This window comes from Camarhynchus parvulus, chromosome 3 (genome assembly GCF_901933205.1).
Source record: "Camarhynchus parvulus chromosome 3, STF_HiC, whole genome shotgun sequence".
In the NCBI taxonomy this organism is placed as follows: Eukaryota; Metazoa; Chordata; class Aves; order Passeriformes; family Thraupidae; genus Camarhynchus; species Camarhynchus parvulus.
In genome coordinates, this window is record NC_044573.1 from 94,552,865 (window position 1) to 94,573,719 (window position 20,855).

Here is a 20,855-nt window from a genome sequence, read left to right on the forward strand (position 1 = left end):
GCAGCCAAAGAGTAGTCAGATAATACTATGAAATTATTATTTTCTGGGAATGTTGAATTCAAATGAACTGACTAGTGCACTTTCTTCTTCGGTCAAACTACCCTGTGTTTCCAGATGCTCTTGCTGTACCACCTGAGCCTGCTGAGATCTGCGAAAGCAGCTCTGCCAAGCCTCAAGTGTCTGAACCTAATGACTCAGACCCTTCTCTTCACAGTCTTGAGGCTGGCTTACACTCTGAGGATTTCTAAACCTTTGTGTTTTCTACTTGCCTTCTAATTTATTTATTATCACACTGAAAATAAATGTTCACCTCCTTCTGATTTGTGCGCTTAACCATCTCCAGTTCAAGCCCAAAGGGAAACAGACACATAAATAAGCAAGTCCCAGGTCTGCTACCAGAGGATCCATCACTTTTCATTACCCAGTTCTCAGTGTGAAGAAATGCTATTTTATGCTTGTTCTGTACTAGACATATAGTCAGCTGCAGCACTCACAGCCTACTTCCAGACTCCCATCCCAGCTAATTCCAGCCTTCTCCTAACATCTTGCTCGTGTCATATATTCGTCTTCTTCTGATTCCCACAGCACTGCCTGTAATGGCCTCAGAGTCCTACTTCTTGTGCCTTAAGGGACGGGTACGTTCTTATAGTTTCCCCCTTACTTGTGTCCTTTCCCCTTTCCTGCTGTCCCTCACAGTGCCACGACTGCACTCTCATCCTCTCTCTTCATTTCTTTTCTCCCATAGCAACTAAGCAACCACAGCTTTTCTAGTGAATAGCCTTGCCAGCACAAGGCAAAACGCTGACTGTTTTGCAGACTTTTCTCATTAATCTGGTGGTTACCTTCTGAGGGCATTTAAAACACTTTAGCTAACATGAAGCTTACATTTAATGCAATGCAATAAAATAAAGATGTTATCAAAGAATCTCAGTTTCACTGATGGCAGTTTATGATAATTTACATTCAAAAGGTACTGCTTCTCATGGAAGGAAATGTGTTCTGGCCTCAACAGCCATAATACTATTTGCGAAATGAAAGATTCCCAAAGGAAAGATAGTGATCTCAAAAATTATGCAGGAGGGATCTGAAGAAAGTGGCACACTGCTGCACAGGTCTGAAATCCCAGTCAGAATCAGTGACTGAGCTGAAACCTTTGCCACTGCTGTTTGTGTCCCGCAATGAAACATGAAGGGTCTGGGAACCACTTCCACTTGGGGAAATACCCAGGATGGGTTCAAGGGAGCTCCCTGTTGGTCAGATCCAGAATCCAATGCCTGCTTCCAGGCTCCCTCCACTCCCTGCTGCCCACAGCTACAAAACCTGGTTTACAATAGCAACCAGCTTCCCACCCAGTCCTCACTCCTAAAGTCAAGGAGTAGTACCATTGGACATCTCAAATACCAGCTGTGTTTAGACAACCAAATGCCCTCCTGGGAAACAACAGCACAGTTTCAGTGCTGTCACCACATCCCAGGGACAGTGCAGACATACCCTCTGCCACGACTGGACAGTGCTTTGTATCTCTGAACACTGACTGCAGTTTATCCTCTCAGCAACTTTTTATGAACTGAGCATGACATTTGCACTGAACAACACTGCATTTTCCTTACAATTTTCCAGGAAGCTCACCTTAAACAGAAATGCAATTTATTATGTTAAGAATGGCTCCTTAACTAAGCTTGATTTGGCTAAGATTTTATTTTATTAAGAATATGATTATAATGCCTGGAATGAGGAAAAAGAAAAACTGCACATGTTCCTAAAATATTACAGATTGAACTCTGATGCCCTAGATACACTGTATGCAATAAGTCAGAAATAGATGTAATAAATATCCATGTAACCAGCATGATTTAAACATCTGGAAGGTAAGTAAAGTTGAAAGCCTTAATGAAAAATACAGTATGAGATAAAGAATCATATATTATAACTTTATAAACTGTTATGAATTCAGCTGGGAAGAACCATAATACTATAGGGCATGATTTGAACTGTCTTCTAGAGAACAAACTCTAGCAGTACTTTTCAGGCTTACAACATAAAACAAAACATATTTTGGGAACTAATAAAAATAGGATGCTGACAGCCCTGACATGCAGCTCTCCTAAGGATATTTTGCTACCAAATAAGAAAGACTTAACTTCACAGTATAAAAAACTTGCAGACTGCTAGATTCTGAAAAAATATGGAACTGCATTGGGTTTGTGTGGCAAGATTTTGGTAGCTGGGGATCTACAGAGTCTCCTGTGAGAAGTTGCTCGAAGTCTTCCCCACGTCCAACAGAGCCAATGCCAGCTGCCTTCCAAGATGGACCCATCACTCGCCAAGGCCAAGCCCATCAGTGTCAGTGTTACTGCTGCTGGGATAATCATGGAATCACAAACTCATTAAGGTTGGAAAAGACCTCCAAGATCACTGAGTCCAACCTTATACTAAATATCACTCTGTCAATTAAACCCTACCACTAAGTACCACACTCAGTCCTTTCTTGTACACTTCCAGGGACAACAACTCAACCACTTCCCTGGGCAGCTCACTCCAATGCTTAACTACCCTTCCCATGAAGAAATTCTTCCTGATGGAAGAATTCATGGGCCTGAACCTCTCATGGTACGGCTTGACATCATCTCATCCTGTCGCTGATTGCCTGGGAGGAGAGCCCGACCCCCACCTGGCTGCAAACTCCTTTCAGGCAGATTTAGAGAGGGATAAGATCACCCTTGATCATCCTTTCCTCCAGGCTGAACACTCCAGGTCCTTCAGCTACTCCTCATAGGACTTGTGCTCCAGATCCTTCACAGCTCTGTTGCCCTTCTCTGGACTTAGTCCAGCATCTCAATGTCCCTCTTGTAGTGAGTGGCCCAGAACTGGACACAGGACTCAAGGTGTGGCCTCACCAGGGCCAAGTACAGGGATACAATCACTGCCCTGGCCCTGCTGGCCACACTATTGCTGATATAGGCCAGGATGCCATTGGCCTTCTTGCCACCTGGGCACACACTGGCTCATGCTCAGCCACTGTCACCCAGCAGCTCCAGGTCCTTTTCCCTGGGTTGCTTTTCAGCCACTCTGCCCCCAGCCCGTAGCCCAGCTTGGGGTTGTTGTGACCCAAGAGCAGGACCCAGCTCCTGCCCTCATGTTGAGATTTGTACAGTAGGCTCTGGCCCATGGATCCAGCCTGTCCAGATCCTTCCTGCCCTCCAGCAGATCAGCACACCCTCCCAACTTGGCATTGGCTGTAAACTTACTGAGGGTGCACTCAATCTCCTCATTCAGATAAAGACATTAAACAGGACTGGCCCCAGTACCAAGTCCTGGAGAACACCACCAGTGACCAGCCATCAGCTGGATGTGACTCCATTCACCGCAACCCTCTGAGCCTGGCCATCCTGCCAGTTTTAACCCCTGACGTGGCCTGACAGGAAGTAGGCTTTCTGGGATGCTGTAGTCACACCAATGGGTGCTCAGATTTTAATATTGGCACCTGGTTTGGCCACTGGGGCATTGGATACGCCTCTGAGAACACAGGGGTTAAAAGCAGAGCTCTCCCCCGGGAAGCTCTCTTTGGTTTCCGGTGGGAAAAGTGTTCGTGTGTGTCCCCCCCGTCGCAGCTGCCAGCTGGGTGGGGGGGACAGGAAAGCCATGCGGCCGTGAGGTAGGCCGGGCCTTGGACAGAGATGGGAGGAAGGCCTGGCCCAGGGGCAGAAGAGAGAGGAGCACCGGGAGGTATCAGGCAGGCCCTCCCCTCCCCTGAGGGGGAGAGAGAGGGAGAGAGAGAGAGAGAGAGAGAGAGAGAGAGAGAGAGAGAGAGACTGTTACCTTGAAATTTGATATCGTGTTGTCGGCACAGCCCGGCCTTGGCCTTCGGAGAAGGGGGGCACCGAGAAGAAGTCCGGCCGCTTGTAGGAGCTTTTAACCCCTTTTTGGACAATGAAAATTTTGCAGAGCATTGACCTTTCCTGGAGGGAAGATGGAGTGGAGGATGAAGAAGGAAATGGGCAAGTGATGAAGGTCTGGGCAAGTGAGAGAGATGTTGGAAGAATGGAGAAGAATCTTAGTGGGAAGAGATGATGGAGTGGCTTATACTGGACTCTTTTTGTATAGCCATGGACAGAACCAGGTTCCTTGTGATACAGAGACTGCATCCAGGGGGAGGCAATGCCTCAGAACCAAGAGGGTTCAGTGTTTGTACCCCTCGGCCCCAGGGGGTGAAAAAATTTGGGGGGAACAGGTGTCCCAGAGGAGAGACTGTGCCCTTTTTGGATCGGGACAAAGCATCCTTAAAAGACAACCCTAGAAGCAGCTCTGGTCCGTGTAGAGTGGTGAGAGCACTAGACATGAAAGGAAGAGGACACCATGGCACAAGAAGGACTCCTCTTGACGAATTGAGAATTGATTATCTACAGAGTGGTGATGGACTGAGAGCCGGTGATTTGGGAGATGGACGTATTGGAAATTTGGTGGGGGGAGGAGGAAATGTATTTGCAAGGTTTTCATTTTTCCTGTGTGTGTTCCTTTTTATATATAGTTGTAGTGTAGTTAATAAAGCTTTCTTTTCTTTATTTCTAAGTGGAGGCCTGCTTTGCTTATTCCTGGTCACATCTCACAGCAGAAACCAGGGAGAAGGTATTTTCATGGGGGCACTGGCATTGTGCCAGCATCAAACCATGACAACCCCGATAAGAGGTCACCTGTCTAAGCCATGGGCTTAGACAGACATTAGCTAATGTGCTCTGCCATTTTCTCCAGAGGAAGACAGTGTCAATGGCTTTACAGAAGTCCATGTAGACTACATCCACAGGCTTTCCTTCATCCACTAGGCAGGTCACCTGGTCATTAAAGGAGACCAGGTTGGTCGTGCAGGACCTGCCTTTCCTAATCCCAGGCTGGTGGGGCCTGATCCCCTCGTTGTCCTACATGCACTGCATGATGGCACTCAAGATGATCTGTTCCACACTGGAGCAGGGGAAGACTGTGAGGAGTTCTCCCCTGAAAAAGAAGGAATGGCAGAGACAACATGTGATAAACTGACTGCAGCCCCCATTTCCAATCCCTATGCTGCTCTGAGGGAGAAGATAGAGAAAATCAGGAGTGAAGTTGAGCCCAGTAAGAAGGGAAGAGTGGGGGAAGGTGTTTTAAGATTTGGTTTTATTTATCATTAATCTACTCTGATTCTGACTGGCAGTAAGTTAAATTAATTTCCCCAAGCTGAGTCCGTTTTGCACATGACAGTAACTGCTAAGTGATCTCCCCTTGCCCTTATCTGGGCCCATAAGCCTTTCATTATATTTTCTCTCCCCTGCCCAGCTGAGGAAGGGAGCAACAGAGCAGCTTTGGTAGCCACACAGCATCCAGCCACAGTGAACCCAGCAGAGCACACAGCAATAAAAGCTTTCCAGTACTCTCTGTCGCCTCAACTTTAGCCTGGAGGAAAATGAACTTTTCCTTTTCCTTCAGGGAAAACACTTTTCATTTTCTTGTTCATTCAGTTCTTGGCCTCTGACAAAGGAGTCAAAAGGGTGGCAGTTGCCAAAGTCACTTATTGATTTTCTGGGTTTATTTATGAATTCCAGACATGCAAGTGCTTGTCTTCAAATTTTAACACCTGGTATTTCACACCATTAAGTAAATTGCCAGGAGGACTACTTCCTTTCCACCCCTGCAACTTCCACATAACTAGTGACCTGCCCTCACAGAAAGTTCATCAGACTTTGGCTTTCATAGAAAACTTTCAAATTTAGGTCTTCTTCACTAGAGCTGTATGTGGAAGTTACCTGCCTTTTCTACTTTAAATAAGGCTTTCTTCTGTGGTCTTAGTCTACCAGTACACGGGAAGGAAAGCTTTGTTTTAAGATTAGAAGTAATAGGAAGCAAAGAGAAAAGTAAAAAGGTACAATATGAGATCAACAGGAAGTTTCAAGGCTAATCCCAGTTCAATGCCTTGCAGTAATCTAAACAGAATGGGACAAAAACCATTAATCACTCTGTCCACATCTTGGTTTCAGAGAAATATGGCAAACACTTATATGCAGGCAGAAAAAAAACCCACAAACATTAATTTTTCAAGGATAGAGCTGAAAGCACTCCCAAACTACAAACCCTGTAAAAAACTAAGAGGGCAAATCCCCTTTATAACAAGGAGCATTCCTGTTGCTGCTGTTCTCCTCAAGGCTCTTCCCTCATATTGTTCACGTCATTAATTTTACTTTACATCACCAAAATCTCAGGTTTTTCCCTTTGATCCCATACAGAGCAAAAACCAAGAAAGAAAGAATCAGATCACCTTGGCTGAATGAAAGATAGAGCATTGTCTCACCATCCATGTAACCAGAAGTCCCCAGCTCCTTTTCTACATGAGCTGCTTAAACCTGCTCAGACAGGGACAAGCTTAGAACTTGAAACAGGCCCACCAGAAAAAGGGAGGTTACAAGTGAACAAACCTGTAAATTCCTGCTGAATCCCTGAACTGAGCAGTTGACTCCCAAGAACTTGATAGATTTTTTATAGTGAGTGGATAATTGTTTGAAAAATACCTTTTTAAGGGGCGATGTTTTGTTTTAAGCTAATGAAGATATAAAAACCCTTTGCAAGATAAATTATGAAAATATTTTGCTTGAAAAAGTGAGAGCTTTTAAATTTAAAAACAACAATCAATATAATATCATTTAAAAACACAAAATACAAGAATCATAATATATTAGTGAGGTTCTATATTCTTAGAATAGATTTCTCATCAAAAAATCAATATCTAATTTTGCTCTGAAATACAAGAAAAATGTACTGTGCATTTAATCTCATAAGGAATTTACACACTTTTTACATATACACTAGCAGAATCAATTGATATAATTCTGCAATTTCCACCTTCGAGTAAATACAGTTCCTTTCTGTGAGTATATTGAAAAAAATCTTCTTGGAGAAACACAAGGAAAACAAAATACACTATTAAGACTGCAGGAAGTTAGGGGTATGCAGAACACAAAGTAATTTAAAAATACCGATACACTTCCAAACAGTGATAAATAAAGTGGGGTGGTTTTTTGTTTGGAGTTTTTGTTTGTTTGGTCTTGGTTTTTTTGTTTGTTTGTTTTTTTTTTTTCCAGAAAAGCAGGTAGCCATGCCTTGGTTTCACTTTTCTTAGGTTTACTTTCTATGTAAGGCTTGGAGTGTAACTGAACAATTACTGGAAGCATTTGAGTAAAATGTGCTTCGGTCTGCAAAACACAAGATTTATACAAGGGTATCCCATTTCAACAGACTGAAGAACTCTTTGGTTTTACTTCAGTTACCAGATGTGCTTCCAGTGAGACTTGTTCTAGTCAGAGAGTCACCACAGGTAATAAACTCAGCGGAGACACAGGGCCACAGAAATATGTTTTGCTGGTCCATGGCAGCAACAGTGTCACTCGTCCTTAAGATATGACTGCAAGCAAAACTGTCCAACTTTCAGCTCTTTAACAACTTTCACTAATGTACTCCACATGTTTACAGCAACACTAAGCAACATAATGTTGCAATTAAAGTCCATAAAGCAACTTGTACATATTTCTCTACAGCCTAGTTCCATATTCTTAGGCACAAGCACATATACACATATAAAACCTCTTTTAATTCTCATCCATAAAATGCAAACCCATTACCCTGACACTTTGCAGGTAGCATCCCGGGCCAAAATCAATAGAGTTAACCTAGGATGATCTAGAGCCCTATAAATTCTGTCCTTTCTTCCAAACTGCCTCAGCTTATGCTCCATGTGCTCCATCAAACAACTGCCTTCATGTTCCATGTCTACAGCTAAAAACACATGACCAGCAGAACACTAAACTGTACAGCTGAAGTTTGTCATGCAATGTCAAACTTTCTGCAATAAATAACAAGTACCAAGGAGACTTATCACTAAAATTAACTAAAATACTTATAGCTTTTTCACATTATTTTACTGCTCAAGCTTTCACATTTTTCATATAAATCCATGCAGTATCATTTAATCAGTACGAAATTTATTCTCTTGATGTCAAATGTCAAAATGATTCTAAAGTTAAGACTACAAATAAGCAAAAGTGCAATGACTTTACTTTGATTATAACTTCATATACAAGGCTAATTAAAAATGTAGAGAATAATGAATATAAATTTAAAAATACTCTGCTTTCTTAGAATTTGCAAGTGCTAAAGAAATTGTGCAAAGCAACAGATGAGAAAGCTCAGACAGTTATTACATGTGGTTTTGCATAGGTCTTGATGCTTTTTCTCAGACCAATGGAATCACTAAAAGAAAACAGTTACACTAAAAAATCAAGGCACAAAACACAAGTAAACATATTCAATCATTCAGCTCCCAGATTGGCCTTTTCTTACATAAACTGCTTCACTGTAATTTCTTGCAAAATCCTATTAGTAAATATTTAATCTTTAACATGATTAATAACCACAGATGTAAGCAGTTCACGGTGAAAACTTTGGATAGTTTGTATAGTGTAGGACCACAGATTTTCTAAGTATCTGGGAAGGGAATACAGAATGATGTATCAATAGAAGTTGGATCCTAGTTTATGGATATGATTTTGAACTCTTCACAGTATATTCAAAGACTTTTAAATTAATATATATTTTACAAAAATGCAGGCAAAATCTTCCTGAGCAGTGGCTACAAGATTCTTAGTGCTCGCTAAGCTCACAGTCCAAACAAAGTTCAAAAAAATGTATGCTCTTTTATTAGACCTGCTAGAATAAGATGTAGACAGAGTTTTGGATACATAAATACTTTGATCAATTCAGAGTATGCAGTATTGGTAACCTAGAGAAACACTTGAGAAGACTCTTCACACTTGGGTCGTTCAAGCGTGTGAAGACTTCCATTAGCAATTTTCAGAACAAATAGAGTGATCTGCTTCTTGCTAAAAGTAGTACCCTGCAATATAATAGCACTTACACTAAAATAGTGTTGTTGGGCTGTGCTCCTTTCATGACCAATGTCCCAGTAAATTTCACATAATGAAGTTTGAAAAGTAATTCTCAATTTAGGATCTTCAAATAACTGCATTCTGAAACAAGGCATTTAAATAAGCATTCTAGAAATTCACCAGAAGTTAGTGTTTATCTAAAGCCCAAAATACACAGAAAATTATTTTTTGGTTACACCTCAGATCCTCATTATTTGAAACAGTTAATTTGCTAAATCCACCACAGTCATCACTAAGAAGTGTAGCTCTATCTGTTGGGCTCATCCCTGATCAAAAAGCAACTCTCAGGGCATATACTGCTCTTCAGTGACTCCAGGAGGCCTTAAAATGGGAAAGACAGATGAAAACATTAGGAGATTTCTAACACTATGTTTTCATTACAGATATCTGAAAAAACTCCATATACAGACAGGTACATTCCCTTATCTTCAATAGTATGAACAGTGCTTACCAGAGGCAAAGTGTACAAAGTCCTAACTTTGAAAATGAGACACACAAAATGTGAAGAAACTCTGAAATTTTTACCTAAATAGGTGTTCTAATTCAATCCAGAACTGTCTGGAAACAGCTACTCATCATGCTGCGTCTCGTCATGACTCTGAAGTGGCAACTGTATGAACAGTTTTGTGTGTCATTATTCTGAAAATTGCAACTAGCTCTTCTTGCCTCTGTAACAGTGCCAGAAAATATATTTGGAACGTGGCTTTCTTGCTTAAAAGTCTCTGGACATAAGTATCTGACATGCAATCAAATTTTGAAGATCATTACTTCAGTTCTAAGTACAAAGAACTACAACGCTATCCTATCAATTGTCTTATCTAAGAAACCATTAAATCAGACTCATATTTGTATTATTTTCTGCTGCTTGTTGTGAATATCAAAAGTAAGTCTGACTAAAATTTACTGTCTAGATTCCCAAACTAAACTACACTATAAACATTGCATAATATTTTGCCATATCTATGAAGTATAAAATAAGGGGTAAAACAACAGTAATTCTTGACAGATAGAGATATCTGATAAGGTATCTGCATCCTTACAGATCTAATACCTGGATTTGACTGAGGCAAATCATACAGAGGTCTAAATCTGGTGAGGTGGAAATAATTTCATTAATTGTAAATTTATGCAAGTATTTTCAAAAAGCAGAATGAAACTACTCACTCTGTGTTTGTAACCAATGACATAAGATTTTTTTACATGTTTTATCATTGCTGGGAACTGAATTCAGACTATAGGCACGCAAGCTTTTTCCCCTAAAACATAATTGCATGCTAACATCTATTAATTAAAACTGATAGGCCCAGGGGAGTAGACAAATGCAGAAGCCACCAGTGGGTAGAGCGAAGGAGAAGGTAAAATGAGCTAGAAATTATAATTGGCTCTAACTATTGGCAACCCAGAACAGAATTTCAGTTTTGTCATTTTCCACCTTCAATAATGCCTGCATTTCAACAAGCTTGAATACAAGGGCAGAAGGATTTTTAAATAGCCTTTTCTTAAGGCATTAATCTCAAGTCTTAAAATGCTTAGTAACTGCTTGATGAAGGAAGCACGCTACATCTTTGTGAGATGCTTTCCTACCCAAGGATGCAAAAGATTCTTTGTATGAGTCTTCAGAAATAAAAGGGTATTGACGAGACTGAGAATTTCAAATCTCTCTTAATGCTGTTCTCCCTCTGCTATCTTCCAGAAAAATAAACATCAGGATAGTACCCTCCCCCTCTAAGAAGAAGCCTCTTCTACATAATTCCTTTTAAGATAAGGTTTATAACAACTCTGTACTTTGAGAAGTTCCTGCCCAGAGATCATGTTTTTTCACACAGTCTTTGTCTTCACCCTTCTGCAGGGCACAGATAATGCCCTGAATTTGAAGAATGACAGACTTCTTAGTTAGAAAGTATTTCTGCAATGTCAGACAAAGCTGGCAATGAAGCTCCGGCAGAATCTTGCATCAAGTGGAGAATCATGTGGGAAGACGCGTGCGCAGCAATAACGCCCTGTGCATTCCAATAAAACCACTTCAACTGGGGCCAGAAAAGAGCTCTGGACAACAGTTTGCACCTCAGACATTCCGAAAGCTCAACATTTGCCCGTCAGAAACCTGTGTCTAAAAGATGGTAGGAATGTTTATTGCTGTCTGTCATCCCCTATCACCTCCCGTTCTTCTGTAGCTTTTAAGAAATGCCTATCAATCTGCTATTGTCTGCTGACAGTCTCCTGCTCCTCCTCAGCACTGAGATGGCTGCCCAGTAGATCAGTCAATGACTGCCTCATAATTGCCTTGCTAGTGACTGTGTTCAATTCTGAATATGTTTCAAATCCTGTCTCCTTAAAAAAATCAGTCCCCCCTCAAGTGAAAAAATCACTATGAATTCTCTGAAATACCCTCAAAGTCATGAAAACACTCTTTGCAATTCTGAGGTCACCACAAGTTGTCTGCTTTATCAAAACATATTTACGGCCATACGTGCCCTCTCAGACTGATGAAAACCTGAAGCTTCAAATGTTGTTAAATTCTTTCTGATGCTTCCATTGGCCAAAAGGCCACAACAGTTTCTGCACTGTTCAAATTCTCTCTTGTCCTCTCTGAGCAAAGGCCTTGGGCAGTAAAGAGGAAAGGGTGGGGAGTGACTAAGACAATCCTTTCTCTGAATTATTTGAGAACATATTTAGATACTGGTCTCTCTTGTAAGCCTGAAACCATCCAGCACAAGTCTTGCACAAGGAGAAAAATCCCAGGGAGGCAACCAGCTGGAAAGAAGCTCTGCAGAGAAGCAACTGAGAATTCCTGGTCAACACCAAGCTGAACGTGAGCCAGCAACACACACTTGCAGCAAAGAAGGCCAATGCCATCCTGGGCTGTCCTGGACTGAAAGTGATGATCTTTGCTTTCTGCCACGTCTGGATGATAAATCTACTTCTAGGCTCCTCAATATAAGAAAGACATGCTGGAGCCAGTGCAGCAAGGAGTCATAAATACAGACAAGGGACAGGAGCACATCACATGAGGAAAAGCTGAGAGAGTGGGGCTGTCCAGCCTGAGGAAAGACGACCCAGAAGAATTTTTACATGTGTAAATTCCTAGTGGGGAGGACTAAAGCAGACACAGCCAAACTCTTCCCAGACTTGCCCAGTGACTGGACAAGAAGCAACAGACACAAACTGAAACCTGGGAAGTTCCATCTGAATTCTTACTGTGAAGGTAGCTGAACACTGGAAAAGACTGTCCAGAGAGCTTGTGGAGTCTCCATCCTGGGAGACACTCCAAAGCCACCTGCACTTGGTCCCAGGCTACCTGCTGCAGGTGGCCCTGCACTCAGTAGGGGGCTGTACCAGACAATCTCTAGAAGTAAAATTGTTTCATCGTGGATTTGTACACTCGAGTGTAAGGATCAGAGTTGGCACCGCCAGGAAGAGGTGCAAGGTAATATTTGAACAGTCTTTCTGGGTGATTTGAGGAGCTTAAAATACCCATGCACACAGTAAGCAACCTGCACTCTGCTCTCTACACCACCATAGGGTCTGAAACATGGCAGTTCCAAACTGCTTTAAGTACAAAGGAAGAAATAAAGGCTCTCAAGCAGAAGCCTCCATTCCTCCTGCTCCGCTGCAGAGAAAGTGAGATTTATGCAGCCATGGAAAGAATAAATAAGAGTGAGGCTGAATCAGAGGAGAGAGTCTTGGTATTGTTTATCTATTTCATCCTTTAATTCCTTGGTGCCAAATGCACAACCAGTTCCCAGAACTCTCAATTCCTCCATTGTTCCTCAGTGGAATTAAAGATAGGCTTTCGACCTTTCAATCTAAAGATAAGATAAAGCCAGACTTCCTCAAGATGGCCCCCTCACTCTCACTTTTATTTCTGGAAAGTGGCCCAGTTTCAACCGAAAGGAGGAAGAATGATCCTACTTCTTCCTTCCCTGCTGTTTATGGAAGAGCAATTATTACCGGGGACTTACAGCATCCAGGCTAAGAAGGTCTTGGAACCATACTTCCTCCTGTTCCCCGTAGGTACTATACAAAATGAGGATGGCAGCAGCTGCCCCTTTGAGCAGTATTCAATGTTTTCTGACCATGTTAGGTGAGGTCCAAGAGCTAGAAAGGGAGAAGGAAAGACACGGTCTCCAGAAAACTGGTTGAGAGCACAAGCCTCCTGGTCATTGGTTAATCTTCAGTTAAACACTAGTGAAGGCTGGAAGCTTCCAGGTGCCCCAAGGGAATTATAGAGAAGTTACTTTGCAAACCCTGAAACAGATATTCTCATCAACTGCAAGTGACCAGGATTTGGCAGCCCTGAAAGATGAGCAGCTGCAATATCCCTGTTGATTCCAGAGATTTGAGTTTTATTAAAATTATGCTTGTGTACCATACTAGGTGGTCAAAATAGGGTGTTAGCATCAATTTTCCCCTAATTATTAACTGCCATGAAAAATCCTGAGATAACTTTTAAAATGGGAAGATTCCAAGTACATGCTACCCTTCTACTGAAGCTACTCAGTTAGTTACAAAACTACAAAACTACTAAACTCCTGTGTCCTAGTTAACTTTCCTACTACTGCCACTACCTCAGCCAACAATCTCACAGCCTTCTTATGTCCCATCAGAAGCTTAGCAAGAGCTTTTACCCCTTCTTAAGTTTGCTCCAGCAAATGAATGCCACGGTAACTAGGAACCATTTCCTAATTACTGGCCAAAATTTGAACAGAACTGGAACTCAACTGGCTGTGTTCTCAGCTGCCATAGTTTCCACTTGGTAGTTGCCTAACCCAATGAGATAAGGCACACAACTACATATAAGCAAACTTCATCTTAAGTACACACATATATATAATTCTGTGATTTCTCTGTGATTGCACTTTGCTGTACATAACTGTGTTTTTTTCAGTTCAAAGCACCTTATACCCACAAGCAAAGTAGTTGTCTCAGGCTATCTAGTGCTTAAATGTACACTCTAAATCTTCAAACTATTTTTTCTTTCAATTTTACACACATACACACTTTTGCAAATGATGGTTTGTTTTGCTCTTCAGTCTCATTGAAAACTTACCCTTTCATGCTTCTTCACAATTTTTTAGTCACATCAGTCACCTGTTGGGCAATATCTGGACTTCAGGCTAGACATCAGCCACTCAACATGAAACTCCTCCCTTCCAGCTACAGGAGTATCTAACAAGTAAAACAGGAAAAATGCCTCCCATGTGAATTAGTCTGCAGAGGAGGCCATTTTACTACTGTTCTATGCAAACATTTATTCATACAAAAAAAGCAAAAGCTTGGGTGTCTAAGGCCAAGAACCATTAAAAGAGATAACAGAGATTACAGTCTTCAGAGATATGCACAAAATCTGGCAAAGTCAGTGTGAAACAGTGAAACAAGAGTGGATGAGAGTTGAGCATACCATGGTAAAGCCCCATCTACCCAATGGACTGCTCTCCATGCAGTTTTCAAAGGTGCAGCAAACAGGAAAGTGATGCTCTCCCAGCCACAGAGGAACAAAACACAAAGCTCTGAAGCTCCAAGATGAGATAGAAGACCTGATTCCTACTCCCAGACTGTGAGACTGCACTGAAGAGGTTTCAGTTTCTACTTAGTGCCTGGCAAGCATCGAAGTGTTTATTTGGATTTGAGTCTTCGGTGCCATGCAAAAGACTGGGATCACAGTTCACTGAATGAAGGCATGGATATGGTCCCAGGAATACCTAGTGACACTGTCCCTGTTACAGAAGGAATGCAGAACTTGCCTTTGAATGTGAAGGTAATTTCAAGGCAATCAGTTAATGGCAAAGTGTTCCTCAAGCCAAGGAACACCTGTTCGTAAAACATGCCAAAGAAGGAACTTTCAGAAAAGCCCAAACTCCTTAACACATTACTCCATGGTATTCAACAAGTCATAGGACAGCAAAGAGTTCCTCTTCCACAAACACCACCCACAGCAGTGTGAAATCTGATATCAGAAGTATGCAGGGAAGACAAGGTTCCTGCCACTGACCAGGTGTGTCTAGAAAAAGAAAGTCACTGTGGCCAGTATAAGATGTACATCTTTATCCTAGGGGGGTGACAAGCTCTGTTAGGAAGGAAACTGAAGGAAACTCAGCAGACCAACAAACTGACAGATAGGGCAAGTTCCTGGAAAGCAGCGAGCAGGTGGTCTCAGAGGGAAGGATGTGTTTGTAATGCTCCAGCACAGGCAGTGAAAGCAGCTCAGCGCCCACAGCCCCTGTAGGGCACCCTGCTCACGGCTGGCACGCTGCGGTACACGCTGATGTCAGCATGAACTGGCAGAGAGGGCTTCCAAGGAGGCTTTTAGCTCAGTCAGAAACAGGGGTCAGGAAAACAGAGAGGTACCGACCCAAAGGAGAGGGACACAGCCTCTACCGATCACCCTAGCTGCTTCCACTTCTCCTGAAATCCATATAGTCCACTCATACAAGCACTTCAAATTCCCCTGGATCCACAATTTTATCACCACTGTGTGAAGAATATAGTCATTTAACCACTATTTCTTCCTATTGTTTTCTGCTATGGGGAGTGCTGGAAAGGAAAATTACAAGTACTGTTTTAGAAACTTTCATTGCTATCAGGACATCCAGAACAGGAGAGAAATGCTGCACCCTTTTTAGCCCTTATGATTCATGAGACAGCACATATCCGGCCTCTGATCAGCTCAGGATTGAAGGTAGCCTAGTTTGCAGCACTGATTCTCAGCTTCACTTTCAGGGAAAATTACAGATTTGCATGTGGGTGTTACAGATGGAAACATTTCTCCACCAGGTGGTTTTAATGAAAACTGGCGGCAGTTTTGTTGAGACATTTGGATAATCAGAAAATCTTTTAACAAAGATAATAGGAAGGGGTGGTGGTGATATCTGACTTTTATAATACAGCTGTGTCATCTGATAGCGCTGCTGTATATTTGTAATAACTCATTATAAAATTATGGAAGCAAATTCTTGTCAAATTTCCAGTCTTAAAAAGAGTTACTCCATGGAAAGGTGTGTAAAACTTATCCCAAAAAGAAAGTAAGTGCTCAGCATACCAAAAAGGCAAAACCTCAGAAAATCTAGTGGCTCTCTCTAAGAGTTGAATCATAACCCATTAAAAAATATATGCTGTGGCTTGATTTTTACAAACTAATAATATAGCTAAAACGAGTATACAGGTTTCTAAGTTTTCCAATGTATTTTCCCTTAATTTCTGGCTCTTGAAATAATGACAGAAATCTATTTAAAATCACAATTTCTCAGGCCAATGGAGAGTATACATTGTTATTTTCATTATTTGAAAGAACTTTTGTAGGGAAATAGACTTTGAAATTTGGGTATTACAAACCTTTGAAAATAATATAATTTCTAGTTGAATTCACAAAGCACCATTTTCACCCTCTTCTAAAAATTATATTTTAAGCATCCTAAGTTCATTTAGTGAAACTGCTGAAGATTCCCATAATCTCATAGGAAAGGAAGTTTCAGTCCAGAATTCAGAAACACCAATGTAAAAGAAAAAAAAAAGAAAAAGAAAAAAATGGGGGGGAGTGAAAAAAGGAGGAAAATTTATTCTCTACCCAATGTTAAGAAAAGTAGGGCTGAGGAATGGAAACCCACTGTAAGATTTACAGTATTCCTCTACAACACCATCACAAAACCAGTAATCTTCTTCATAGAATAAAAGCTAAATATTTGTAGAGAAGTAGCTGTGCTGAAGGACAAGGAACAGAAGGATACATATAGTTTAGAGCCTTTGAGTTATTCCTTTATTCAATTTTTTTCTGATTAATAGAAACTGAGGAGGGATCCTTCACTCAATTTTCCCCAGAGTGACTAACACAATGCATTCCCACAGAACATTTCTCATTCCAATCACCCCACCTCCAAGGGTAGCCACACCCCAAGCACAATGAACTGCAACAGCAAACTGAACTCTTCGTCTCGAACTGAGATCCAAGCACCACAGTCCCGGACAGCTCCCAGCCAGTACAGCGCGGGCAGCTGGGCCTCAGTACCCACCATTGCACGGATCTCTAGTAGCCCCTGTACAAATCAGAATCAAGAACGAATAGGAAGGGACAGGGACAACACTGTACTAAAAACGCTGTCCCAGCTTCACCACGCACGGCGTACGGGGCCGAAGTCGGGAGCCTGCGGGGTTGGGTCCCCAGGCGTGGGGACGCGCTGGCACCCGCATGGCTCAGGTGGGTATTTCCGATGCAGCCCAAAGAAACACCCAGATCACGTCACCCCTTCGGCGCATCCCTTCCGAGCACAGGTGCACGCAAGCAGGCGGCAGTGAGGTAAGGATACACCTCCTGTGGCACGGAGGGTCTGCGTGGCGTCAGAGGCTCGCACTGCTCCAGCCACCTCTCCCACCACCTCCCGCCCGGAGCGAGCAGGCCTGACGGGCTGTCACAAGAGGAGGAACCGTGATTCTCCTCCACAGGCCACGACTCCAATCTGTTTATTCTCATCACTCGCAGTAGGCGATTCAGCAACGTTACGTTTGAAGCCTCCGACTGACGGAGGAGGCTAAAAAATGTGATCACACGCGATGCTTGGCAGGGACGAGGGGGTGAGGGAAAAGGTTCAAAAGAGGCTGTGAGGATCTGGTTTCCAAACATGGCACCTACCCACACCCCGCGTTCCCCGCACCCTCCCCGTGCCGCCGGCAGCGGGATAAACCCACTCCCCCGCCGTCCCGCCACCACGCACGCACGCCCGCCCGCTGGAATGAGCAGTGCGACTAATTCCATCTATTTCCTAATTACGGACGCCCTGCTGCCCCACAGTGCGGTGCTGCCCACCCCGGAGCCGGCAGCGGGCGGGCCGGGGCCGGCGGCACGCGCGGGCGGAGCGGGGGCCGGGGGGTGTGCCGGGCGGGGGCAGCCGCCCCGGCCCCGCGGCGGGCGGCAGCGGGGGCCGAGCCAGGCGGGGGCAGCACGGCCGCCGCGGAGGCTCCGGCACGGAGGGAAACCCCACCCAGCGGCCCCTCCTGGCAGAGGCGGGGTTTTGGGGACCCCAAAGGAATCCCACCTCGCCCCTCACCCCCGTGTCGGGGTTTCCGCCCGCCCTGTGCCGCCGGCTCCCTCGGGGCGGGGAGGGCCGCCGTCCCGCTCCGTCCCGCCGTGCCGGGCTCCCCCGGCGGTGCTGCCTCGGGAGAAGCTGCCCGGGGTGGGGGAGGAGGAAGTTACGGGCCGGGAGCGGAGCGGGACCGGGGCTCCGCGGCGCCAGCCCCGCCGAGCAGAGCGAAGCCGGCCGGCTCCGGGCACCGGCCGGCTCCCGCTGTGGCAGCGCCCGCACCGCCCGCAGGCGATCGGTGCATGAATGAGTGCCTGAATGAATGAATGACTAGCGTCTGCTTACTTGAGCATGGCCTCTTCTTTTTCTTCCTCCTCTTTCTGCCGGTCCATCACTGCCATGATGATGTTCCTCTCCTCCTCTGTCAGGTGGCTCAGGTCGGGCAGCTCCTGCATCGGGGGGGGCACCGTGGGCGGGCGAGGGCCGCGGGGCCCCACCGAAGAAGACATTTTCTTGTCGCCTCTCCCTTACACCTTCTACCTTGCACGGTGAACCCAGCCAGCCTCTCCTCCGCCCCCTTTACAGGGTAGTCCTCCGAGCAGCAGCAGCCGGCAGCTCTCTGGCAGCAGCGGAGGAGGCGGAGACCCAGCCTTTCATGGTTGCTTGCATCCACCCCGGCCCGGTGCTGCCGCTGCTCGCTCCCTTTGTTTCCGCGGCTTCGGGGAGCTCAGGGGCTGCCGCGCCGCCGCCCGCAGCCCATCCTCCCGGCGGTGGGCGTGCGGGGCGGGGGTGCGGTGGCGCGGAGGGCTCCGGATCGCCGCCGGCCGGCTGCGTGCGGGAGCGGGGGGCGGTGCGCGCCGCCGGCCGGCCGGGAAGGGCGGGTGCTGCCGCCGCCGCCGCGATGTTCTGCCGCTGCGATCCTGGAGGAGGGAGCGAGCGAGCGAGGGAGGGAGGGGAGCTCGGTGCCGGTAAGGCGGAGTCCGAGGCGCGGCGCCGCTGCCTCTGCCCCTGCCCCTGGCCGCGCCGGGCACCCGGGCCGGCCGCGCCTCTCTCTCCCCGCCGCGCCCCGGGCTGGCCCGACGGCCGCACGGCCGCGGCGCTGGCCCCGGCACCGCCGCCCTCCTCACGTCCTCCTCCAGGTTTCCTCACCGCAGGTGCTCGCCCGGGTTCCCGCCAGGGCTGCAGGCTCGCCCGAGGCAGGGCCACCCGTGGGAGGAGGGTGCGGGTTTGCTGCGGGGCTGGCTGGGGCGCCGGGGAGCCTCGGGCTCCCAGTGCTGCCGGCGCGCCCTCGGGCGTGAGCCGTGCTGGCCCCAGCTGCAGCCCTTTTGCCTTAAGCCAGCGCTGTCACCGCTCGACCCTCCCTTCCTCAGAGTCCCACGCTTCAGCACTTTCTTCATACGCTTCTTAAACTCCGTTAATGCCACCCATGCCATGGTCTACACACACCTCCCATGCGGGTGACACTTTTATGGATCAGACCCATGTTTTAACTACTGTGACCCGCCAAAACTGGCAATGAAACATGTCACGGTGCCGACTGCTCAACTGAGGGGTTAGTGCACAGTGAAACAAAACGTCATGTCCCGACAGAGATCGCTTCCCTGCCAGTTTCTGGTCTACTAGCTCTGAGTAACTTCATTTTCAGGAGCTGGTAATGAATGCAACAGCTTTTCTCTACAGGAGATCATCTCATGTAATCCACTGGCCAAAAGCTCATGCCTCTAGCTCTGAAGTGTTCTCTGGTCACACATGTGCCTGTCAGTGAATGAAATCATTCAGGCTACTTAGAAATGCAAAGTTAAAATACAGAGAACACTGCACTTTCAGGTAAAATGTGAGCTGCCGCTAACAGATGCTGATACTTAAGACCTCTCAGTTGTGCTTCTGCTGAGGTCACAGCATGGAAACAGCTCTGGTTTCTAGAGAGATCAACTGATGAGCACAAACCAAAGAGAAAAAAAATCTATACTGGCAGTGTTCAATGCTTCTTTCTGCCAAATTTGCTAGGTTTGGAATAGGGAGAGGGACCAGATTTCTCCCAGCCATACTAATACCTCTCATGCAAATTCTGAAAGCCATGAACCTTCATGACCCTTTGAATTTGAGAGGAATTACTGTGGCCATCTGCCTGTGTCCCCCCAAGAGATTTTCTGCAGGACACAATTTTGATGACACAAATTATAAAGAAAAAACATAATAAGCACTGTGGTTACCACCAGAACTTTAGTAGGACAATGTCCAAGTTCAGTTCAGAAACTGAAGTCTCCCAACTTTTCCAGCACATGAAGGAAACAGAAACTTGAATGACCAACAGATGGCTCAGAAGAGATTACAGCGGTGTTAATAAGCAAAGCACTATGAAAGGCTGGTAAATATAATAATGTCACCCTCAGTTTAAGACACAAACCCTCTACTAACTCGTGTGGTGATTTGTCCCAGGGCCTGGCCACATTATTACTGCTAGATGTAATCCTTCTAGCTAAGTACTAACAAATCAATAAAATCACTTCCCACCATCTGTGACCAGCAGGGAAGATAGCCTTCATGTAACAGGCTGGTGCTGAAGAATTTATCCATTCATTAACAACAAGCAGCCACTTCAAGGAAGCAAAGGAAGCTTCTACTAAAGGAAGCAAGACTGAAAAAAATAAGATGATGAGGAGAAGGTGAAGTACCACCATATGTTTAGTATCAGAAATAACTAAAACATGACTGGAATGGTACTACTAGGCATAATGATCATGTTGTTAGAGGTAGTCCATACTCAATCCTTCAGATAATTTGGGGGGGTCCCACATATGCCAAGTAAAGGATGTAGCTCAAGTAACTGCATTCACTAGAGCAATGGCCTTAGTGTTCAAGAATCACAGCTTTAAGCACA

General features: G+C 45.0%; 1 protein-coding gene across 17 annotated transcripts in view; it reads right to left on the reverse strand.

Annotated features, from left to right (window-relative positions):
* RIMS1 (regulating synaptic membrane exocytosis 1) overlaps nucleotides 1-18,737 on the reverse strand; it is a 316,106-nt gene extending 297,369 nt beyond the window's left edge. For all 17 annotated transcript variants that reach the window (XM_030945482.1, XM_030945475.1, XM_030945480.1 and 14 more), the window contains exon 1: nucleotides 18,320-18,737. In XM_030945482.1, coding sequence (XP_030801342.1) covers nucleotides 18,320-18,483 — 164 coding nt within the window. In that variant the 5' untranslated portion in view covers nucleotides 18,484-18,737. The remainder of the gene's footprint in view (nucleotides 1-18,319) is intronic.
* Between the last annotated feature and the right edge of the window lie 2,118 nt (nucleotides 18,738-20,855).